General features: G+C 42.5%; 1 protein-coding gene across 7 annotated transcripts in view; it reads left to right on the top strand.

Moving 5' to 3' along the window:
* TENM1 (teneurin transmembrane protein 1) overlaps positions 1 to 25,901 on the top strand; it is a 736,058-nt gene that overhangs the window by 683,857 nt on the left and 26,300 nt on the right. For all 7 annotated transcript variants that reach the window (XM_054839650.1, XM_054839648.1, XM_054839649.1 and 4 more), the window contains 3 exons: positions 2,826 to 2,980; positions 21,841 to 22,207; positions 23,976 to 24,486. In XM_054839650.1, the coding sequence (XP_054695625.1) occupies positions 2,826 to 2,980; positions 21,841 to 22,207; positions 23,976 to 24,486 (1,033 nt within the window). The remainder of the gene's footprint in view (positions 1 to 2,825; positions 2,981 to 21,840; positions 22,208 to 23,975; positions 24,487 to 25,901) is intronic.

Here is a 25,901-nt window from a genome sequence, read left to right as displayed (position 1 = left end):
TTCCCTTGCAGATAGATTGCCTTTCTGCAATGGGTGGAGGGAAAAATGGACACTGTTAACATTAAAGGATCCTTGGTTTTCTTATACAGTCAGTGTTTGAAATCCATTCAGCAACACAGCTGAGGAGCTTTAGTTCATTACAGCATAATTTTTGATTTTTATATAATGGATGGTTCGCGGCCAACACAGCCATCTGTTCACAGGGAAATTGCGTAAAACAGAAGATGCGCTTGCCCTAGTGATAGATCCTGGCCTTGTGTTATCTGTGGCGTGGATCCGATCCAGGTGAGGAGCATAGCTCCTTGCTCACCGCGCAGCACCCCCCTCTGCAAAGGCAGCCTAAGACACAGCTCGCGTGCTGTCCTTCCCACCCACACCACGTTTCTCATTTGAGCCACACTGGAAAGCAAATTAAATCCCATCTAATATTGCTCCACAATGCCACACCTGGAATACGGTGTTCGGTTTTGGTCCCCACCATACAAAAAAAGATGTGGCCAGGCTGGAGAGGGTCCAGAGAAGGGCCACCAGGATGACCCAAAGGACTGAGAAGCCTGTTGTATGAGGAAAGGCTGAAAGAACTGGGTTTGTTCAGCCTTGAGAAAAGAAGGCTTAGGGGAGATCTCATCACCGTGTTCCAGTATTTAAGGGGTGGCTACAAAGAAGATGGAGACTCCCTTTTTACAAGGAGTCACGTGGAAAAGATGAGGGTTAATGGGTACAAGTTACTCCTGGGGAGATTCCGACTGCACACAAGAGGAAATTTTTTCACAAGGAGAGCAATCAGCGATTGGAATAATCTCCCCAGGGAAGTGGTGGATTCCCCAGCATTGGACACTTTTAGAATTTGGCTGGACATGGTAGGAGCGCTAGACACCAAAGTTAACTGCTGAGACCTTCGGATTTTTTTTGTGATGGGTCCCTCAGACCTTTGCAAGGTGCCTAAACGTCACCTGCAGCAAAGAGGCACCTCTGGATGGGAACTGGGTGTGGGGGACACGATGGCAGGGTGTACCCAAAAGCCTCTCCCCCGCGAGGCCTTCGCCACCTCCCTCTTGGCTGGAGCAAGGGGTGGAGACCCTCCAGCAGCAGCAGTCAGCCTGCTCCAGCAGAGGGGAGAGTCGAGCCCTCGCTAACCTCCTGGCCACGATCGGAAACCTGGTGTGGGCATTATTCCTGCTTTCTGTCAGAAAAGAAGTGGTCATGGGCAGTTCTTCTCGGGACCCTGCCGCTGGGGGTTAACACTCCGAGAAAACGTGTTACGCTCAAATGTGTACGTAACTCAAACTCAGTCCCCAGACGTTTCCAGCTGCCAGGTACAGATTTACCTAGGGGCCGGGGGAGAGCGTCCCCCCTTCTCACAGCCCCGTGGGAGATGCATGTGCCCCATCAGGGCCGCCCGGTCCTGCTTTCTCTCCCTTGCCCCCAGCTACAACTGCTCCTATATATTTACAGAAATTAAATTAAGTACGAGGAAATGGGGCTGGGAGGTGAGGCAATTCAGTTTGGGCTTTTTTTTTTTTTTTCTTTTTTAGTGGCGTGTGGAATTGCTGTGCAAGATCCTAAACTGGCGTGCAGACAAGTGTTTTGTAAACTCAGAGTACCTACAGCCTTCGGTTGTGCTAAATGCAAGGGACAAAAATCAAGAGCCATATAAGCCACTGTCCAAACCATCTGTTCAAGTCCTCTGCCTTTCATTTCTGTCTAGTAGAACATAAATTCGTTATTAAAATAGCTTGGCTGTGCGCAGCAGCTGCTATAATTGCAAAGTTATGCAACTTTAAATGGGAAATTATGAAGTAGTTTAAAGCAAGAAATCGAGCAGTTTTGGTAGAAAGGATTTCACAAATCTAACATGAATAGAAGTGCTTTTCTAGCTATATTTTCAACATTTCAGGGAAAAAAGAGATCTTACTTTTACTGTTTGTGCAATATAGAAAAGTCTAACAAACTGAATGCAGGAAGAACTGGGGAGAAAGTGTTCGACTGGGACAGACCAGGGCTGGGCATGAGTGGTGACACGGCTGTACCACACACTGCTGGTGGGAGACAGCAAGCCCTCCGTTCCTCAGTTTCCCCACTGAAATACAGAAGACCGTGACCTCTCCTTTGCATAGCCCTCACATTGGTCTCAGGGTCCATCTCTCCTGTGGTGCGAGAGCTCCTCTAGCTCCTCCTGAAGGCCACCGTTGTCATGAGGCTGGTTCCAGTACCTGACCATCGTCTTGGGCATCACTGTGCTGCAATACGTTCTGCAGCGCGGGTGTTCCTTCTGCCTGCTGAGTATACGTATAGCCCATGTCACGACAAAAGTCTCTCTCACTTTCTATGGGTGCTTCTTCCTTGCTCAGACACTCTGATAATTCGGACAGTACAGTAATAAAAAAAAACTTGCCTCTGCATGAGAGTTAAGAAAGTGAAAATGAAGTAAAATCAACTGTAAGATAAGTTTTTTAGAAAAGCTAGTCTTGTCCCACTTTGTGATGGACATGAAGCAAAGTTACTCAAGAGCCTAGTTCTACGTATATAGAATTCTATGTGTATAGAATTACATTACCAGCAAAGCCTCTGCTGGTTTGTTCTGTTTCTTCCTGGTATCTTCCCTCTTTCTCTGTAAGTCAAAGAAAGTCTGATATATGGGTATGATCTTTCCATATACAGTTTGTATAAGCCTCAAGTAATGGGTAGGGGGAAAAAAAAGTCATACTTTCTTTTAATCAGCAGATTTGCAGAGTCTAAGAGGAGATGAAACATTTTAAGCTCATACTTTTTAATCTAGATAACGTCAGTACTAACACTCTTTTTTACCCTTTCCCTTCATCCAGGTATCACTGTGGATAAGCACGGATTTATTTACTTCGTTGACGGTACCATGATTCGGAAAATTGATGAGAACGGTGTGATCACAACAATAATAGGTTCGAACGGCCTCACATCAACCCAGCCATTGAGCTGTGACTCTGGAATGGACATCACTCAGGTAGACACCTGGTTTTCATGTGTTGTCACTTTTCTACACGTTGTGGAGACAGATAACTTAGTTTCTTGTACAAGGATTATGTATCAGAATATGCTGGATGGCTCAGATAATTCTGGTCTGCACAGGATGGAGTGGATCTTCCACTCACATGATTATTTTAAGGTGTACCATATAAATGCAAAACTATACACTTGATTTTTTTTTTTCCAGAACGTAGTGTATGAATGTGTAGAGGGTCTTATATAAAGAATACATAATCCTTTAGAAAGATATCTTCTAAGGAATTTATCAGAAGTTTAGAGTGTTTTCCTTTAGTCCAGCATTCAGATTGATTTACTTGAACTACTAAATGGAAAAAATATATATTCTGTTTACATCTAAGACTGTTCTAAATCATGGAGGAGCATTACAGTAAGTAATTACACAACAGCGGTACTGTAGTGAAGCTACTGCATTTCAGTGCATTTCTCAAAGTGCTTTTCAGTTCTTATTTGAAGTGCAGTGTAAAAGAAATTGGACTAAAAGACACTTATCACATCTCCGGTTTGTGCTAAAAAAAGATATATAGTTAAACATGAAGAAACATAAATGGTATTCTTGACTTGAAAAATTCTTGAGGCATTCAAGTAACATGCTAAAGTTACATTATGGACTGTGTAAGCTAATAAGCAGGATCCAGTTAATTTTGCATTTCATTTTCTCCCTGCCCTTTTCTGAGTCCTTCACAACTGGAAAATCACTGTTAAAATACACTGTGTAACAACAGTAAGAGCTTGTCCCTCATTTCTAAGTAGACTTTGAGTAATAGCAGGTGGCTATGATCTTGTATTCACATACATGAAGAATGTGAAGTCAGTGTTTTGGGTAGCTCTTACCAAATTTCACAGGGACAACTATGGAATCTAATGCTGCTGTCACGGAAGCACTTGGGGATTTTATTACTAGTGTCAAAACAGAAAAATGTGTCCGTGTTCCACTTCACGTGTCACTGCACCCTCAGTATTGGCAAATGTGGGGAGGGGAACCTCAGCTTCCCTGTGCCCAGTTCTGGGATAGACAGCCCTTTGGCTTCTCTCTGGTCCAGTAGACACGTAATTATTCCGTGTAAAGCAGAACAGGATCAGCTGGCTTAGTCGCGCTAAACCCAAGCTTAAACTAGCCTAATAATTGTCTTAAGATCGTACGGCTTCTGGGCACCTTGGCTTCTGCTCTGGCACCTCTTCTGTCAGGGCAGCCCGTGCTGCAGGTGATGAGCAGGAACCCACCACGGCAAGCGGTGCTCCCCAGCTGGAGGCACTGACTCTCCGCTCCGTTGCTACATACCAGCTGGCAGGAGCGATGCTTCATGGAACTTAAAGCTGCCTGGAGCACATTTGCTTGCTTCTTGGATACATGTAAGAACTGCTTGGGGCAGCAATAACCAGATTGGAGATCTCTGAGGTGCGGGGAACGGTGCCAGGTGCAGCGTCTGCTCCCTGCCTTCGCCTTGTGCTCGGCATCTCAGGCTGTACGAATAATTGCTTTACTGGCCATAGAATGTGCGGCCGTGTATTTGTGTTCAAATTTTTGCTCGTTTTGCTCGGTAACAAAATGTCTCACTAGATCTGAAATGGCGAGGTTTTGATGGTTTTCAATTCCTTTTCAAAAAATGCAAATACACCTTAGTAAAATAAGTTGCCGCAGGAGGTCTGGAAAATGCAGAAATATTTTTAATAATTATTATTATTATTTCTTATATTAAAATGAAATTTAAAAAGTAAACTTTTGGGGCTGAAATCAAATATACCAAATTTGTAAGTAGATTTAAATAGCCCTAAAATCCTGGGGTTTGGTGGGTTGGCTACTTGCCAGAAACAGGTTTAGTTTACCTTACTCTACAATGTAGTTCCAATGCCATGGAGAAAGGGCTTCTGCAAAATCATAGCTAAGAAAAAGCATGTCACAGAGCAAATTCTTCTTGATATTGCTCTCTGGACGTCAGCATTCAGCTGGAGTAGGGACTTCTTTTCATAGAAGGAGAAATAAACTTTTTTTTTTTTTTTTCCCCCATGAACAATCCAGGTGCTTCCATGCTGCAGCACCTACAGGAAACTATTGCTGCACATTTCTCAAAATTTTGCAAATATTTCAGCATTCTGGGAAATCAAGATATGTTCTTACCACATAGATTGAGATAATCTTCAGATAAATTGTGAATGCATGCCAGTAAATATTCTAAACAACATAATAAATGATTTTTTAATTATTATTATTAAATAATTAAACGTATCAAAGTGTCCCTAAACAGTGACCAGTCTCATTTTCTAAGTCTAATAATACTTGCTGTATCATTTTCTGTCACTGATAGGTGAAGTCACACTGTTGACAGCCTGCAGTACAGATAGATGTACATACAGCTTTTAGAAGCATTTCTTGTTTAGAGGATTTGGTTTGTGGGGGTTTAAGTGAATCTACTTACTGAAATTTTTCACAAAATCCCTACTTTTATGGTTTTTCACATACGCAGTAAAACAGACACGAAATAAATGCCGAGAATGCACGTTCTGAAAAGTAACTGTATCAAATTTGTTTGATAGTCTTCTTCCATAATTGTTGCTGATAACCAGAAAACTGTATGACATAATCACATCCCCTTGAAGTCAAGCATGTTAATCTGAAATTATATCAACGAAAATAAGGGAATTATATTTTCACTTAGTCAGAAACAACTGTATATCCTTGCAAGACTGCCGAGTTTATTCCAGAATGGCATAAACGTAAATGAAAAATGAATTTGGCCCATCTCCTCTTAAATTGTTTTTTGGCTAAATTACAAATGGCATTTACATCAAGAGAATGTGGGTTGCTCACAAATTGTGTGTTTAGAGGGACTTATGAAATAGGTTAATAAAATCAATTCTCAAAGCTAAATTTGTTCTGACAATAAAATCAACAGCTTGCTCAAAAATCAATATTTCTTGATTTACCAGAGTACAAAAATGTACTCTTGAAGTAAACACGTAGGATAACTGCCCATTGCGAAAACTGCCATAAATTACAAGCTTTCACTTTAAGGCATTCACTTTAATGAATGAGTTGATTATGAAAGGGTTTAATCATTTATTCCAATATCAGTTTTGATGGAAACACTTCTTATTAATCATTCTGTGTTTGTTATTCACCACCTTCTCATTCTTAAGCATAGTATTCTGCATTCATAACAGGGGGAGGGAAGGACAGCTGGGGTTGAAAAGATGATATGTTGTGGCAAATAAACCACCAAGCTCTGACTAATTACTTCGATCCCATACTTCACTGTAAGGATGTTAATCTGAATTGAGAAGGAAAAGGACATTTGGTTGAGGTGTTTATGTGGCATGCCGGTGTTCTCGGTACTATTTCAGCATGTACAAAGCTTGGATGACTTTTCTTCTCAGCACAGATGATTTTAGTGTTTTTCAATTAGTCAATGAGGAGCAAATCTAAAGAAAATGGCTCCTCAGAGGTAGGTTTATTAACATATGTGTGTATATACTCAACACTCACCACTGGTGCCAGGATTTTAGCAGACACCTACATTAAATTCAGTTATTCCAGTATCTTTCATTCTGATAGAGCTGGTCATAATTTTTGAAACTGCTGCCTCTGAAACCCTGAACACTAGAACATGAACAAGAGCTAAATTTTAAAGGCAAAACATTTTTCAAGAATATCAAAAGGTGGTGTTGGTCTTCATTTGTTCTGTGATTTGTATTGACTTCACTAATCTACAGCACCCAGAATCTCAGTGCTGGACATTTTAGATGAGTGCCCTTGCTGCTTGGTCCTTGGCTTCTTCCAGGGCTGGCTCCCAGTCTTCATTTCTTCTTTGGAAGCTGTTTTGTTGTAGGTTAATTAAATGAATTATAAACCCATGTTGAACCTCTGTCCTGGTTTTAGCTGAGAGGGTTGATTTTCTTCATAGTAGCTAGTGTGGGGATATGTTTTGGATTTGTGCTGGAGACAGTGTTGATAACATAGAGATGTTTTTGTTCTATGGACTTATTGTTGAGCAGTGTTTACACAGGGCCAAGGCCTTTTCTGCTTCTCGCACTGCCCTGCCAGCGGGATGGCTGGGGGTGCACAAGAAGTTGGGAGGAGACACAGACAGGACAGGTGACCCAAACTGACCAAAGGGATATTCCATACCATATGACGTCATGCTCAGTTTATAAGGAGCTTGGGGGAAGAGAGGAGGGGGGGGCGGCGGCATTCGGAGCGATGGCGTTTGTCTTCCCAAGTAACCGTTACGCGTGATGGATCCCTGCTTTCCTGGAGATGGCTGAACACCTGCCTGCCCATGGGAAGTGGTGAATGAATTCCTTGCTTTGCTTTGCTTGTGAGCGCAGCTTTTGCTTTACCTATTAAAATGTCTTTATCTCAACCCACGAGTTTTCTCACTTTAACTTTTCCAATTCTGTCCCCCATCCCGATGCGGGGGGGAACGAGTGAGCGGCTGCGTGGTGCTTAGCTGCCGGCTGGGGTAAAACCACGACAACCTCATACTTGGAGACGCCTTGGATTGCGCTAACTGATCTCCCAGCCGTACAGTCTACTGAATATCTTCTTCTGTCAACTTGAAGCCCAGCTGAAGAGAACAGAATTACCTGCTACATCTCCTACCTTCCCCATAACCTTTGGTTAGGAAGACTGTTGTAGGTACTCTGAATCAGGGACATGAGCTTTGGTCTGAAATACTCCTCCTGACTTCTCAAATCACTGCACTGCTAACTTCTCTCCAAACTCGCACCAGCGATGGGCTGGCTGGGGGGACCAACCCGCAGCAGGACCTGTGGCAGGGCCTCCTGGCCACAAGCCGCAACAGGAGTGCTAAGGCAGGAGACGGGGATGGAGGGTGAAAGAAGAAAAAGAGAGGCGATTGTCATTCTGTTTCACTGCCTGAAGAATTTGGGCTTGATCCTGGTCTAGATCAGAGACATCTCTAGGTTGCTCTTTTTCTCAAATGTGCACACTTTCGTAGTGTTTGCAGCATCCCTAGGGTATACAGAAATTTTTTAGCCTGGTAATTGGTAGCAAATGAGAGCACATTGTGTAGGTATGTCTGTCTGTCTGTCAGTATTCTTTTCCTCACAGTAAATCAAAATCTTGGGCCAATTTCAAACAAATTTGTAGAGGAACACCAGCCTTCGCAGCAATTAAATTCCTACACGCTCCATAAAAATATTTATCCAGTTGGAGGAGAGAGACCTAAAGTGCCCTTTCAAAAGGAAATATTGCAGCATGAACTTTCTTTTATTAAACTCCAGAGATTCCACTTGGGATCTAATAAACACTCCATTCACAGGAAAAGCTTCATTTGGTGCTTGGATCTTATTAAACTTCCAAGTCAGTCAGCCATGAGACGGAAGTCCTTAGGAAACCAGACTTCATTAGATCCAGTGTTCATAGAAGTTATATTGACGTTGTGGGAGGTTTTGTGTGAAAGCAAAAACACTTCAGCTCAGCTTGAGTGATAAGCTTCGCTTCTCTTCTGCCTCCATTGCCGTGGTGAAAGCTGAGGAGAGAATTAGCAGATATTTCTACCATCTTGCAATTTCATCCCGTATCTTTCCTCCCATGAGAAATATGTGGGCTGAATTTCCACCACTCTGAACCTCAAGTCATTTATATCTGTGCGAGTGGTAGCAGTCAGTATTTGGGAACTGTTTAAACCAATCTCAAGCACAGTCCCTGCGAATATAGGCACCGAACATTTGCAAGGCAACAGAAAATGAATCCCAAGAGCTTTCTCGTCACCTGTAACCATGGCCTTGTTCTCGCGCTGATGTTAGTCCCACAGGGCACGAGTCTGTGCCAAAGCAATAGCTCTGGCCTGATGGATGGTGTTAATAACTGTCACTGCTGTGTTCCAAAATGAAAGGTCTGGTTTGAAGACTTCTTCTTGACATTTGCACTTCATCAGCCTTTGTTCAGCAGTTCTCCACGTGAGGGAACCATCTATATTGTGTTGCTTCACATAAACTTCAGTGACGCTGCAAAACATTTTGCTCCCTTATAAAAATGTGACAGCGTTACTTACGTAGGCAATTTGCTTGTATAGGGCAAATTAAAAGGCAGATTTCTAGAACAGGTTTTAAAGGAGACCCACGCGTGGCAAGAGTGCCGTGTCCCGGACAGCCTGCTTTGAACGATGGAGGAGAGGCGAGAGAGCCGTAAGTAAAGCTGTTGATGACCTACTTGAAATAGTGAAGTGAGAGACAGAGTGCTGCGAAGCAGGAGCGAAGATGAGCAGAATTAGTTGAAAAGGTAGCATATATCTCAAAAAACACAGTCGCAAGCGCTGCAGGCGCTCCCCACCAGCACCGGCACAATATGCTTCAGTGGCGTTGTGGAAACCTTCTGAGCAGAACAAAAAGCTCCCAGGACGTGGTGACCTCACTTGAAAGCAGCGATGAGGGGCTGCTCGTCGGAGCAAGCACAGCCTGAGCAGAACTTTCACTGGGTATGTTTGGAGGCAGGAAAGGAAAATGTGAAAGGCAAACATATGAGCTGATGAACGGGTGAGATAAAGGGGGGGCGAGCTGCCAGCACAAAACCCAAATTGATTCTAGGCTGAAGTGCTTTTAAGCCAGGTTGAGAGTAGGATATCACAAAGCAACTGCAAGATTAGATGGAGCCAATTAATTAATTAGTATTGCAGGTCAGAGGCAGACACTTCGCATTGGCTTTTTTTACCGCTAGATGCATAATATTCCAGTTGCGTTGGAGAGCTGCATGCCATCGAAAAGCACCAACTTTGTTTTCGTTGTAGCAAAGTATTGCAAAACTGCCCCTGCTCTTGATTTACTTTTAGTCCTCTGCCTGTGTGAGGCTTTTGATACGCTGTTCCAGTTATGTGTAATTAATGTTTCATAAATATTCCAAATCTCCAAACTGCGTTTTTCAGTGCTTTGCAGAAACGTGTTTTATGTGTATTCATGAAATTGTTGAACAAAAAGCACACAAAGCAGAAATGACGATTTATAGGCCCTTTAATTTTTATTTGTGGTCTTCCCTTACAGATGACTTTCAGATCTTTTTTTCTTTTTAGAAAAGACCTTTATTATTATTTTTTTCTAATTTTTGCTGCACGAAGGAGCCCAGAAAAGCTGTTTTGTTTTTTTTTTTTTCCAGCATAAAGTTGTCTTATTCTTTGATTCTTTTTACTCTGCCGCTTAATTTCACGTTCTTTCTTCTCTGGCTTTGCCGGAGTACCGGAGAAGCTAACTAGAATGGAAGTCGTGGCCCCAGCAAAACCAGCGACTGCTTTGCCCCTGACTTCAGCGGCACGGGGGCTTCTCGCCGAGTGCTGTTCCCAGCTTAATTGAAAGGGTAGCGAGTGGCGAGCGTGTGGCGAGGAGCAACTGCAGCCTAAAAGAATGTGCGCGCTTCTGAAAAACAGACCAAAACAGGTGGCGGACAGAGCCTTTACCGAGAGCTTTGTCAAACCTTTTCAAAAATGAACCTCCCCTCAATTAATTAAGCGGTGGTCTTTGGAAACCATAAGCCTACACAAAATAATTCCGGCCATAATAGCATATGCAGGAACAAGCAGTTGCTAGTATCCATGCTTTGAAGCAAAAGCAAGCTGAAGGCCTTTTTAAAAAAGGATCTTTGGGTAGAAGATACAGTAATCTTTTCCCAGGGTTAGAGGAGAGGTTAAGCAGCCTTTCTTTCACAGGAACTGACAGAAAAGAGGCTCATCAGATTTAGAACCTCAGGTGGAAAAAAGTCTGTGAGAGCTCATGAATCAAACTTGTAGGTGTATAATGTGATTTTTTTAGAATATCAAACAGAAAGCAGGATGGTTTCATCACAGCTAATTTATATTCTAATCAAATTATTCTATCACTGAATTTGAAATATTAGTCATAGAAGCAAGATAGCATGTGATGAAGTCACACTGTAATTTCTTCCTTAAAGCCCAAGTGCTCTTTTTGCATTGGTCACCTGCAAAACAGCAATTTATTTCAGTTATCCACCATAAATAATGCATTACTACTGAGTAAAAGACTATGTACATTTTAATCAACTCTTGCAGCGATTGCGTCCTTGTCTTTGATTGTTGAGGCAGGGAGCGTTAGACACTTGCTGGTGGAGTGAAGGAGACCCGACAGACCTCTGCTCATGACTCTCAGTCTTTCCCAAGCAACCAACTTATCTGGTTGCTTCACTTTTTATTCTTTATGCACAAGTAGCCTTTGATACCTCTCTCATTTAAATATGGTTTCAGTACGACGGAGCCGAGCCGATAAGTTATTTGTGGCAGAGGCCTTGTGTCTGCGGTGCTGAATTACGCTGCTGGAAATCCTTAGTGCAGCTTTGCCGGGTGGTGGGAGTCTCCAACGGGTTGAGATGTATCAGTGACTACATCTGACTTCTTTCATCTGTTGAGGAGAGAGAGTGGACAAAATGTATGCGTGAAGAATATATACACACATAATATATACTTATATATGCATATAATACTATGTCTATATACCTACATGTGTATGTGGTTTCTGCGTATACTGCAGAGCTACCATAAGTAATTGGATAGTGAAAGCTGGTTCTTGACGTCCTGGAGTCCAAGCCCCAAGAAGGGAATGTAGACGTTGGTGGGAGCAGGCAGAGACAGGCCAAGCAGACAATGCCTCTCCTTTTCTTTTAATCCAGTTGTTCATCCATATCCGCTAATAACAAGGCCTGCCTGTGATTTAAGAAATAACTGCTTTGATGGAGGCAACTCCTACATGAACCTCCCACAGATGCAACAGGTCTTGTGTGTTATAACGTGAATAACAATAATACTTGAGCGTTAGGTGGAGCTGTCATTACTGCCTCTATTCCAAGCCTTTCATATTGCTCCGGGTAGTCTAATTTGGGCATGTTGCACAGCATAAGGAGGAGGGAGACCAAATGTGCGGGCACAAGTCTGGAGTTCGAGTACAGGGCAAGTTTGAGGCCAGCAGCCACCAGAGATGGTGGTGTCCTTCCCGCAGGCATGTCGCACACTGCTGGGATAGGAATTGTTGCATTGACTAGGTCAAAGGAAGATTGTCCTGCGTCTTAGACGAGTGAGGACTGGTCTTTGGACTCCTGGTCTGTCTTCACAACAGCACAGATCAGGAGAAAGCTTACAGAAATAAAGGCCTAAAACCAGTGTAAGTGGAAGAAATGATGTAGGCATTTAATTCTATTGTCAGGTCGTTGAAATTTTACATAGCTGCAAACTGCTGCATTTCAAAGCTGTAAAAGAAAGCGTGGGTATGGTTTTATGAAAGAATTGCAGAAGGGCGGTCAGAAAAGCCAGCACAGTGATACTTCTGGCCTACAAATTGCTCCAAGTGCTAAGGGGAACCTGAAAGTCTGCAGATCCTGCCAAAACAACACTGTAATAATAACAGCTTAGAAAGGGCAGGACTTTGAAGCGTGTCAATGTGAGGGAACTCTAGAGGGTGGTGTTCCCTTGCTGCATGGGTATGTCTCAAGTCTCAAAGTAGGTTATAAACAAAGACTGAAGAGGTTTTAGTACCAGGAGGTGTTGCTTTGGAGATATTAGTGATATCTCCAGTATTATTATTAGGACTAAGTTTGCCCTGAGTTACGCTTACGAGCTGCTGAAGTCAAAGGAAAGTAGGCTGTGACAACCACAGATGGTAACGTGGCAGGAGCTGCAGCCTGGGCAATGACAGCTGAGAATGCCTGATTTCCCCTCTTCCTGACGCTGTGTTTGCTTCAGCATCTTTTCTACCCTTGTTTCAGCTAAGGAAAAAAAAAATGATGAAAAGACACTGTGTCAGTGGAGGGGGAAAAAAAATGCAAATGTCAAGACAGAAATTGGTTGTTTCCATTTGTAGCGTGCCATGCAGAGGTTACGGTTATAGCTGTGCTTTATGAAGTTTAGGCCACAGAGAGACGCAAACAGAATGATAGAGAGTGCCATTTTATGCAGTATGTTACTCCGACAATAACACTCACATTTACAAACAAATTAGCTAAAAATGTCTGAAGGACGTTCAGCTTTTACAAACTGGGCCTCATCTCCTGCTGATAGATTCCTTTGGGATGGGTATGGCATGCAAAATGATACACTGCCTTGGAGAATAAATTTATGAAGTTTAGCAATGTAGGTCACATTGAAGGAAAATCATAAATGTCTGAACATCACTCAATAGCCATTCAATCAACTGCTCAAAGCAAAAATGGGAAACTGAACAGCATGTAGCTGTCTCTGGTGAGAACTGGGGAAAGTCATGATATGATGTAAAACCCTTTAGGTCCTCCATCCATATGTATTTCTTTTTTCTTCTATTTTTCTTGCCAGTTCAGAGTTATATTTCTGTGTCCATATCAATACTGACCAAAAAAAAATACCCAACCTGTTTTTTGCTGTTACTACCATGAAGCATAATAAATGCATTGGGTGGCTTATGAAAGTTATGCCAAAAATTTGGGGAATCGGGAGAGGTCAAATAGTTGAAACTTGGTATAAGTATCCTAGTCATAAGGAACTAATTTCATTGTGAAATGATTTTTGTATGTTCCCATCCAGAAGGATTTATAATTTATGCTATTTGCTTCAGTCTTTTTGGATTTACTTTGAAGGAATAAAGAAAGAAGGTGTTTTAAAAGGACATTTCTAGATCTAGCACAGTCTAGAGATTCCTGTTGCCTTCTAGATCTAGAAATTGCTGAGAGCCTAATGTCCCGAGATTTGGGACTTTGCTATAGATGTTGAGAGCCTTTCTGAAGACATCTGGTGCCTTTGTAGATCTGGGGCCTTTCTAGATGTAGAGAGTGGTGTGGTTTGGGGTCTTTTATGGATGCTAAGACATGCATAGCTTCTGGAGCATGGCTAGAGACTGACTAGATCTTTTTCCTGGGGTGCTTTGGAAGCCTTTTAGAGCTTTTTCTCAAAGCCTACCTAGCACTTCTCCAGAGCCCTTCTGCAGCCCTGTCTAGCTCGGCAGGCTGTTCTAGATCCAGCACCATTACGGGCCCTTTCTGAATACAGAACGTTCCAGGGGCCCCTTCTAGGGCCTCCTACACATCCCCATCCCCCACCCCTTTTTTGTTGTCGTTGTTTTGCAAGAGGCTTTGCAGAGCTTTCCTGAGCCCTTCTACATCTGGAGCCTTTCTGTGCCTTTCTAGATCGCAAGCTCAGCTATTGAAAATGTTTTAAAATCTCTGTTTAGAGCCTTTTTGGAAGGCAAGAAAACCCAGTGCCTCTCCTCTTACATCCAGGTTGTATCCATCCCGGGCTTGAGATACATTATTTAGTTGAGTGAATTTTGCTTGAAAAAACATTAGTCCTAAACTTTATCCCTGTAAGCTTTTCTGGCACAGTCTGATAATGCATATCCAAGTATGTATCGCAGCGGTAACCAATGCCCTTAGCTGACAGAAATTTAAAGCAGAGTGCCTGCTTACAGTCTCAGACTAGAATCAAACACTCTCCAAAGAGTTTTCTTGCAAGTATCCGATCAATGCAAATGTTCAAGTAGAAGGATTGCTGCATGGAATGCAGTTGTCGCATTTGTTCTGCAAAATGCAAGATGCCTAATTTTTTTTTTTATTAGCTGTTGGAAGTCTAAGAGCAGTATGTGTTTGCTTTCAGTGCAGCATGACAGCTAGTTAGATTACATTCATTTTGCTCAGTTGAAATAACTATTGTGTAAATACTTGTGAAAAATTAGTTGCAGAAAATCATGTCGTGATAACAATCTTAGTGCTCATTTCTGTAAAAAGACTCAAATTACTTCTGTTGCTTTTTCTGCCTAGAATTTTTTTTTATATCCAGGAGAAAAAAAATGTATCATTGAAAGATAAAAATCAAACTTTTCTATAGTTGTTTTGCTTTAACTCTCTGCCACAGTTTAGTAAAGAATTACACTCTTACAATGGGTTAAAAAAAGCTATGGTTATTGAATTGTGTATAGTCGTAGGAATTTGCCAGAGAAGATGCCCTGCCATAAACACGAATTGCAGAGTATCTATTTTCCCATCCTTCTTTCTCTCACTTGCAGAAGTTGTGTTTCTGAGTTTAACGGTGTAACTCTTAAGGGAAAGCTTAAATCACAGAAGTGAATTTGCATTTTCCTGTGAAAGCTGTGGAGTTAGCATTTGTTCTGATCCTTGCAGGAATGTGTTTTGCAGCCCTGATCCGGCAGAGGAGGGAGTTGTGGCTCCCGCGCACCCGACTGGCAACCTCTGGCAGCGGCTCCTCGTCCTTCGCTTCTCCTGGTCTCGCTTCCTGCCCAGCCCTGGGGCCCAAGGAAGGAGCGCTGCCCTGAGCAGCAGTGCTGTTGTCAGAGGTCACGATCCTGGAGAGACAGTCTCCTGGGCACAAATCCGTAGGAAGTTTTAAATTTCCAGAATTTAATTTAAATTTTAATTTTGAGATTGACTCAGGATTGAGGGCAGAGTCGGAGTATTTGGGTGATATATTCACAGTGGCTGGTGTTGCTCAAGGCAGGGCTTTGGCTTTCTTCAGTTTTGGAAATTTCATTTCTATGTATCCTCTCTTCCACTCAGTTTTCAGGCCAGATGCTTTTATGAACCTCAGTAGTTACTGGAAGCAAAAGACACCATAACGTACTAGCTCCAACCTCTCACTGCTCTCAAGTAGCTTTTAATTACCGTCTCAATTAAAGCTTTTCAAGATCTTCCTCCCACCTTTTCTGCATTGGCAGCACACTGGCTTTCTGCATCCAGAACTTCTGAGCCCAAAATGGAAAGATGAGGCCAAAACTAATGAGAGATTTATTAAGATTTATGCAACCTTACTTTTGTGCCACCTCGTCTGACAAGCGCGGGACCTAGAAGCACAAGTTAGGAATTGAGGCAAAATGGCAGCAGCCCTGTTGTTAGCTGGATCTCCACCTGGTCCCACTCCCTCCTCCTGGCCGTGCAAATTAACTGCAGTGGTATGTTTGGAGGACATCTATTCCCATGCCAGCGCTGGAGACGCGTTTGGCTTAGATTCAAATTCGTAGTCTATTTTGAGATATTTTAATTGAAGAGTCTAAGATTCCTCCTCTCAGAGGTACCAGCCTGCTCAAAATACTTTGTAAATTCCTTCTGGGCATTTAACAAAGTATTTCTTTCATAGCCTGTATAAACTGTGGGTACCATGTTTAAACAGACTTAAATGGCTTAGGAATCTAAGTCCCATTGATTTTCATAGTCAACGGGCTTATGTGATTCTGGATATTATTCCCTCTATTATTAAATAAAGACGATGTGAAACCTCTCCCTATAGAAATCAACTTTTCCTATCGATTTAGTAGACCCAATGTTCCTCATATGCAGCCTTTGAAGTTGCGAAGCAGAAAAAAAATCATAAAAAAGAAATTATGAAACAAGAAGAGAGCTGGAAAGCGAGAACATAGCAAATCTTGTGGCAAGTGAAGCGAAGCGAAGCAGTGAAAACCATTGGAGTGGTGCCTTGCCTTCACGTTCCTGCGCTGGGTCCCTCATCCGCTGGAAATAATTGACGGCAAAGGCAGGTTGGCGAGCAGACTACCTGAGCCGTGATGCTGGAGAACTGGTGGCCTCAGACCTCTGAGCTGCATCTGTAAATGTGCCACAGCTGCTTTCCCACCCCAGGGCAGAAAAACAGCGGTCATTAGGCTGCAAAACTCATTTATTTGGGTTTTTCACTGGGGAACGACGAGTGCAGAGAGAGCAACGTTTGTAAAGTTTAGAGCGTGGACTGCTACAGCTGAGCTGTATCGTTCTGAATTTTATAATATGCAGGATAAGGAGCATGAGAAACAAAGGCTCCTCCAGCGTGGGAGGCGGCTGTAATCCCACTGCGGGGAAGGGTTCCCCGGTGTCAGACCGCAGGAGCTGAATTGTGTCTCTGTGTGCCATTAAGAGAGAAGCTAAGCTGCTGCGAGGAGCTGACAGTGTCAGTGTCAACAAAAGAGAGAGCCCAGAAGTGAGAGCAAACTGACAGCAAATGATGAAAAACTATCCGTGGGTGTCAACGGTGAGAAAATAGAGATACATGTAGTGAGACATCCTGTAAAAAGTTCGGGGAAGCAGAACTGGTCTCCTTCAGGCTGGTGACCTACACGCTCACTCCTGATGGGCCGCCCGGGCGAGTCCTTCCTCGGAGCGATTTCTCTCACAGAGGGAAGGAGAAAGAAGGGTTTGGGTGGGAAGAGAGAAAAATGGTATTTAGAAGGACGTTGTCTTGAGTAAAAGGGTTTGGCCTGGAAACGACAGCTGCGGTGAGTGTAAATAAGAGGAAATGAAAAAAAGGAAGTTAGCAGCCAAAGAGAAATATGGAGGATGTTATAATCAGGTCTGCAAACACGTACGGTAGAGCTGGATAAAGGCAAAGGTAGCATAAACAGAGGTGCTTGAAGCTGAGCAGTGCAGATAGGAAGTAATCCATCAGTCAGGACTATCGGAAAAATTTTGGCATGAATTTCATGCTGCTACGTGAAATTGAATCAAAATATACAAGGAATGCATGGCAAGGAATCAAAGCAATGGTGAAGCCTTTTTAGGGATTTATGCAGCTTCTTTTAATCCATGATAAATGAAACTTATCCCAGTGAAATTCACCCCCGCAACCAAACAGTTAAGCTCTTGAAACCTGCATCTGCAGACAAGGATAAATTTTTCCCTCTTTACTTTTCTCACTTTGATATGAACGGTAGAGTTGATCTGATTTGTTTAAAATAGTACCAAAAATGCCACAGCCGTAAAATGTCATGCAAAATGTGCAGAAAGTTTTGGCCATATGGTCAAAACCAAAAGTGAAACAGTATTCTTCACAAACTAACACTTAAACGTGTGTACGTGTGCGGGCGTGTATGTTTAAGAAGTATAGGAGTGTGGGCTCTCCTGTCGGTGCTGCTTTGCAAAAGACGTTATTTATTTAGTTGCAAAGCTTTGCTGTGGGAAAAATATTTAAATATTTCAAAACCAGGTAGGTAGGTAGGTAGATAGTTATACAAGCACATGCATATTTTGCAAGAAAGAAACAAACAAAAAAGGGTCTGAGAGCTATTTAACTATCTACATGTAGATCTCCCAGTGAAAATTCATTTCAGCTGAAGCCACCTGAGTGCACTTTGTATTTTCCAGAACAGTTGACATGAAAAAATGTATTGGAAAGCCAGACCAGTAGGTGTTAATTTTGCACTTCTCAAAGCAGAGATTGATTATTAGATATAGCTGGAGCCTTTATCTTGACAGTTAAATGCTGAATTCCCAGAAAAGTTGACACGTTAATACTTATATGCAAAAGGTCTCATTGCTCAAGGGTTCACTTGTTTCGGCAGTGATTTGCATTGCATCTACTCAGTCTTCAGTGAACTAAACCAGAATTGTCACCTGAAAATTTCAATCTGTGAAGAATGCGAGGTCCTGACTGCTACTGAACAAACCTTGTCTGTTTGTTTATAATGGGATAATAGGCAATGCCATTTCTGTATACTGCTCAAAAAAAGAACCCATCAAATATGAGAAAAACCGCTTGCAGTTAGCCCAATTCTGAGTTCTAAGAAAAATATACATAAATGGGAGAGGACTTTTTACAGGGGCTTGCGAAGTACTGCTTCAAATTAAAAAGTAAATTAAATGATTTAATATTCTAATCCTTACTGAGGCTTTGTCTGGAAAAAAAAACTTTTTAATAGGCACAGTCATATCTGATGAGAATTGCCGTGCTTCTCTGGAATATGTTTGTTGGCTCTGAATGAAGCACAACTGATGGTTCGGTCACAGAAACCTGCCAGAGGGCAGCTCGCTTTAAAAGAAAAGAAACAACTGATGACTTTTCAAGGTAACAGTGAACCTGAGGGTGCAGTTACACTTCATTTTAAGCTGATTTAGGTGATTAGTTTTTAGCCAGCTGTCCTGAACCTGCTCCGTGCAGCAGCACAGAAACACTGGCCTTGCTGCTGGGGGCTGCACGGCGGGAAGGGCTGGGATGGGGCTGCAGCGGCCCCAGTTCACACCAGTTTAAGATGCCTCGAAGCCTCATCCTGACACGAACAGTGCAGATTTTTTTTCTAAATCTGTGAAATTCTTCTTCAGATTAGGAATGCTCAGGGGTTTGTGTTTGTGTGTATGTTTGATTTTTATTGGCCTATTTCACCTTCTTTTCCCCTCCAGTTGCACTAGCATAAGCTTGCAGCGAGCAGCAGCTGGTTTTTATGCTGCAGTCTCCAGACAGGTACATGCTAGCTTTAATATTTCACCTGGGATTAAACCAGGAATACTTCCATGAGCGCTTTAAACCCAGGAAGGAGAAGCTGTAGCCATGCCTTCTGTGAGCTTCGCAGAGCAGAGAGCCAGGCAATGGTTCTGGTGTAGTGACCAAAATTGCTTTAGATGTTCCCAACTAAAATTTTACTTATTTTTACCATAATGCAACTAGATTTACAGATGTAATCAGTATGAAAGCAAACGTGCTTGCAGTTAACAGCTGTTAAGACTAAGCTTTAGGCACATTGCTGCAGGTGAAATGGACAGTTGCATAAAAGTTTATTCTATTTCAATAAACCAAATCAGCCTCAAATCAACCAGAGAAAAAGTTCTTTTGGCCCAAACCGGTCCCTGTTTATCTGCGAGACAGCAGGCATACGCGCACAGTGAGAAGAATTCAAATTATTCGCTGGGAAAAGGCAGCGTGGCTGGTCCACAAAAGAGAACCAGCTATTAAAACATGGCAAATGCTATGCAGAGTCATTATGGCAAAAATAGATAGTTTCAGCCCAAAGTTTTTATCACTAATAATCTAGTTACGGATAATCAGAGATTATTTTTACAGCAGAGCGACATGTGAAGGAGGCTGTTAAAGTTGAAGGGGTCTGTTTCCCATTAAAAATAATCCACTTACTTTGATCGAGCAATCAAATGTTCTGCATTAACGGTACATTGCAAATACGGGGTTTTTTCCAGATTTCCTGAAGATGGCCTTGTAGAGATTTTTATGCTAACTAAAGAGTTTTATTTGGTGTCCCAGTGAACTCTCAGCTGAAGCCTGAGCTAAGAGCAGTGTGTACGCCAGCCCTAGCACAGCGAGCAGAACCCGGGCAGTCTCACACACGCGCAGAAATCAGCACCTTTATACGAGAAATCTGTTCCCAACTGTTTCACCGCATTTATCATCATTTGGAAGGGCTCTCCCACCTGGTTCAGAAGAGATCTTGAACCCAACAGCATTAGTCATAATGCCAGTTATTATGCTGTCTAGTAAAATGGACTGGGCACAAGGAGGAATTCGATTACTCCGTGAGCCTTCATAATTGTGTGGTGCACCACGTAACCACGCAGGACGAGACACGGTAGCCGCAATGCCCTCCCTTTATTAAAACATCAATTATCAAACAGGCAATGTACTTCTGGAAATGAGATTATTCAGGAAATACTGATGCTTGAGACAGGGAGAGACTTGGCCTCCAGCCTGGTTCCTGAGCTGACCCCAGGCGAGCAGGTGGCCCGCGATGGCCACACACTCCACCATATGTTATTCCTCAGCGCCGAGCATTGTATTAGCATCTGCAGTCTCTAAATTCATAGATCTTTTAATTAGCACAGTAGAAAAATGAGAAAAAACAGCAACAAAAATCAGTAAATTAAATAATAGAAGCTTCTGTGACGTGTAAAGCGTATAAAACCGTTACATTTTAGCCTGGTATTTATTCTTTTCTGATGATTGAAATATTTAGTCCAGAAAAATTCCACTCAGATAAAAGCAGCCATCTCTTCATGAAGGATAACAAGCAAAGTGTGCTGAGACAGACGAAAATAGGCTGTCTTGCAATCTTGGTGGCTCAGTTGTTCTCTGACCTTTCCATAGACAAGCTGCAGTCCAAATCCTCCACTGGCCATTAGCTGGGGAGAGGGACCAGTCCGCTGTGGTGGTATTTCCCAGATCAGTGATCCTGCAGTGCCCGTTGAGCTTTCTCAACAGGAGGAATTTGAAGCCTTGGCCAGTACGTGCTACAATCAGCAGCCAACATACTGGTTGTCTTTCAGGTTGACAGGCTGCCCCACCTTTAATTGGGAGCATGTTTAATTCCTCCAGATCCTGATGCACCAGGTATCGGATGAGTGAGGTCATTCTTCTAGCATTTCCTCCAGCGTGGTTGGGAAACTTTGCTTGGGTGGGACTCTCACCTGCATGGAAAAGGGCAAAAAGCTAACCTTAAATATGAAGAATTTACTCAATCCATGACTGAAATACTGAATTCACAAAGCAAAATCATTATAAGTAATTATGGCTTGGCTGTCGTATCACATGAAGTGTGATATATTGGTGTATTATTATGTTACAAAGAATTAACGAGCTTATATTTCTTATGGCATATAAGTCTTATTAACATTTCTTGCTTAGTAAATAAATTGTGGAAATGTGTCATACTCTTCTAGTATGTCATTTTCCTTTTGTACTAACAGTCAATTAAAGTGTTAGGACATTGACAACCTCTAACTGTTTTCCACTCTGCCAGTGTTGACTGCAACCTTGAAACAATAACATTCAGACCTGGAAAATTTTCTGGCTGATGTTGCATGACATGAAGTGTGTGTTTTTATTTGCATGGCTGCATAGGTGTAATAAAGTTCCCACCTTAATGGACTTGTGCAAATCCCTCTCAGAGGGTGCTAAATTACTTTTCAAATTAAATTTTGTTCCACACCGGAGCTGGACCTCAGAAAAGAGTATGTTTGTTGAAACTTCTTCTGCTGAACCCAATTAAAGGTTCATACTAGAGAAGTAGTGCTGGGTGCCTTGATGGCATGGTGATCAGAGATGGTTGAATGAAATTGCCTTACTGTCTTAATCATTCTTCTTTCTTGGTCTCTACCTTCCCCTTTATTTATTTTTTTTCCAGGTACGGTTAGAGTGGCCAACAGACCTCACAGTGAACCCTCTAGACAATTCACTCTATGTCCTGGACAACAACATTGTCCTGCAGATCTCTGAGAACAGGCGTGTGCGAATCATTGCAGGGCGTCCCATTCACTGCCAGGTGCCAGGCATCGACCACTTCATCGTCAGCAAGGTGGCCATCCATTCGACCCTGGAGTCGGCCAGGGCGATCGCAGTATCTCACAGCGGGATACTCTACATTGCAGAGACAGACGAAAGAAAGATCAACCGTATACAACAGGTCACAACCAACGGTGAGATCTCTATAATCGCTGGAGCCCCATCCGATTGTGACTGCAAGATTGATCCTAATTGTGACTGTTTTTCAGGTAAGGCGCTGCTAGTTATTTCCTGTCTCTTATCTGTTGAGATCCCCCGGCACAGCTGCAGATGAGCAAAGTGACAAGGGGAAGGAGAGATGAGCAATGATTCCTTGGAAAGCCGAGAACCTTATCAGCAGCTCTTTGTGGATTTAATCCATTGGATGTAGAGATGTGAGTCTTCCAGTTGGCACTGGAGGACCTCAGGGTGGTACCTCAGGGTGGTCTTAGCTTTTCCTCTTTTGATATAGAGATTACACACCGTTGAAAATTAGCTCCAAGTTTGCCTTTCCGTGTCAGCTGTCTTTGCCCGTGTTGAAGATGGTACCAGCCCCAGTGCAGATCGCACCTAAATGTTACTGGATCAGGCAGCCCGTCTTACCAAGTAGAGTACCAAGGTGTTTCACATCCAGTGAAAAACACTAGCTTATGCCTTCTCATCACTCGTGTCACGCTGCACAATCAGCAAAATGATGCAAGCACATAATGTTCAGAATTTCTTCTTCTTGGTGTGTCTTGGTGGTCTTCTTGCACCACTGGATGTTCTCAGCAGCACAGCTCCTCTGCCCTGCATGCACCAAAACAAATTGTGGTGCTTTTTTTTTTTTTTATAAAAACATATTTCATAAGGGGGCAAAGGACAGCAGTCCCATATACAGAGGTGTGCAGTATGTTGTCATCTCTAAGAACCACTGTGTTCAGCTCCATAATGTCATCATAATTCTTAAGCCTCCCATTTCAAGTAAAAAGTTAATTACTGACAAGAAAACATTAAGTATGTCAAGAATGGAGGAAAAAAAAAATGCAGATGGTCTACCAGAGAAGGTGGGTTGCTGACCCGGCGTTGTAATGATAATCAAAGCTCCGTGCGCGTTGCCGAGTGCTGCCAGCTTCCGTTACAGCTATGGCAGACCGGTGCTGAAAAGGATCCTGTTCAGGGTTCCTACCGAGGGAAACTGCCCTCAGTGCTGAGGAAGTGTAAACTGTGGGAAATCTAACGATTGTGCCAGTGCTGGGTTGGTGAAAGGCAAGGTCAGAAGACCAGCTAATTTGTCCATCTCCAAGGAAGCATTGGGTACGCTCAAAATCTCCACCAGATTTTATGTCTCAGTCAGGAGAAGGGGAGCAATGCAAACAGTAATGTGTTTTTCTCTAAGAGTGAGGTTTAATCTGCTTTCCTGCTAGTTACAGAAAATCCTGATCATGTAAAGTCATTTTGATATGCATATACAGCCCATGATAATGCAAATAGCCTCTTCGAACCTTAAAATACACAAATCAAGTGAACTATCGAGTGATGCCGGAAGGGGTGGTTTCTCAAGGCCCATTTTTGCTATTACTCTTGTTTTGTTTCCTGTAGTGGTGAGTTTTTAATAAGTATAAACTAATCTTTGCTTCAGTGTCATTTTAGCTGAATTACTGGCTTTTATAACAGAATTCTACTTTAACTACATGCCAACAGACAAATAGTGGGGAGTGAAACTTCAGGTGTCATGGGTATTTTTTCTTTCACAATTTGGCCATTAATGCCTTCCTGAGAAGCAGGGGTTTGGCCTGAGCAAAAATGGTGTAAATTAGATAATTTATATTCTTGTTTGTCTTCACTGAGACTGATTTAGAATTGCACCAACCTTAGATAATATGGATTTAATTAGTTGGAAAAAGAAACTGTTTTATTGACCTGTAAGTAATACTGAGGAGCAGCAGTGTGTCAGGCTATGGGGATCAGCTTAAATATGGATGTTACGAATTACTAAAATTACCATTTCTCCTCCAGGTGATGGTGGATATGCCAAAGATGCAAAGCTGAAAGCACCTTCTTCTCTAGCAGTCTCTCCTGATGACACGCTGTACGTAGCAGACCTTGGCAACGTTCGTATCCGTGCGGTCAGCCGAAACAAGGCTCACCTCAGTGACACGAACATGTATGAGATTGCGTCGCCAGCGGACCAAGAACTGTATCAGTTCACCATCAACGGCACCCACCTCCACACGCTGAACCTCATAACGAGGGACTACATTTACAATTTCACCTACAGCGGGGAAGGGGATATAGGCACCATCACCAGCAGCAACGGGAATTCGGTTCACATCCGCAGAGACACGAGTGGGCTGCCCCTGTGGGTCGTGGTGCCGGGGGGCCAGGTCTACTGGCTGACCATAAGCAGCAATGGGGTTCTGAAAAGAGTTTATGCCCAAGGCTACAACCTGGCTCTGATGACATATCCTGGAAACACGGGGCTTTTAGCAACCAAAAGCGATGAGAATGGATGGACAACTGTGTATGAGTAAGTCCATGACATTAAATGCCTGATGTAAGGAACTGTATTTTGAATGAATATTGACATTTCTAGTAATGTCAAAAGACACTCTGCTACTAACGCTGCATGAGAAAGGCCAAGCAGTGCTGTTGCACAAGGTTTTACAATGAAACACTACCATTTCGTAAGCGCCAAGGCCTGTCATATGTACAAGCTCTGTATGCAGTGCCCATTAAGGGTAGCAGAAACTGCCTGAAATTATACTTCCTTTGCACTTCATTATTGTGAATCTGTTTCTCTAAATGAAAATGTGACTGTGGAATTTTTTGTAACTAAAGAAGTAGAGGCAAGTTGTGATATGAATCAGGAATTTGCAAAATTCCTGAGGAAGGCAAAAAGGGGAAAATTAGCGTACTCATCAGGGAGGGGAGTGTTGCAAAGGAAATTGAGAATCTCGGTGGAAGGAATATTCAAAGACAAGATTGGACTTGTCTCTGTCAGGAGAGGAAGAGGATATGTAGTAGCAAAAGGCTATGTAATAGCAAAAGGCTATATATAAGGGGAGTAGAAATGACCTCGTAAGCAAGACGTTCAGCAGACTTTTGACGGGACTTCTAAAGAGCAAGACAAGACAGTTAAAGATGCAGTCAGAACATCCCAGTCTGGTCCCAGAGAGAGGACAACCCAAGAGAAAGTTCATTTTTGATTTATAAAGAGGTGTGATTTATCAGGATTTCTCAGTATTTATAATTAATTGTCATAATCCCTGTTTGAGGATGTGACAAGTGATGGATGGAAATCATGTTAACATTGCAGTATTAGTTCAGAGTCTCCAAGGAGGATAATAAAGCCTGCTTTCTGTGCAGCATAGGAGTTCAGGTCAAAAACTAAAATGAAAAGCCTTTCGGCTGAGATATGAACAGAAAACACATTGAGGAGTATTAAGTTACTGCATAAGTCACCTGGAGAGGTAGTTGAGTCACCATCATTACAGGTTTTGAGAATTATATTTTCTTAAAATGGAAGTAGGATAAAAGCAGAGAAAACTGCTGCCTAGTGCGTGGGATTTTTTTATTCAAGGGGATGTGTTTTCATCCTGCCCTCTATTATTCTGCCAAAGACTAAATTGATAGGGTGGACATAAGTATAAACCATTGGAGAGGGCCATTTTTTACAATATATTGGAAAACAAAACCATACAGGACCTTCCTGGTTCAGTTGTCCTTATCAGGCATGTATTGATATAAATTTAAATTATCTTGCAACAAGACAAAGCACACTGTTGTCCTGGTTCTGTTTAAACACTGATCTGAGTGTTACCTGTTACAAGCAGAACTGACTTAAAATATATGCTTCTTTGTAATAATTTCAACACGGAGAGTGATCCGCTTAAATCCCTACTTGAGGGTGGCATCAATCCAGACCATGGACCAATGATACAT

The sequence above is a fragment of the Grus americana genome, chromosome 12, assembly GCF_028858705.1.
Source record: "Grus americana isolate bGruAme1 chromosome 12, bGruAme1.mat, whole genome shotgun sequence".
In the NCBI taxonomy this organism is placed as follows: domain Eukaryota; kingdom Metazoa; phylum Chordata; class Aves; order Gruiformes; family Gruidae; genus Grus; species Grus americana.
Note: the sequence above shows the minus strand (reverse complement) of the source record. Positions and strands in the feature narration are given on the sequence as shown.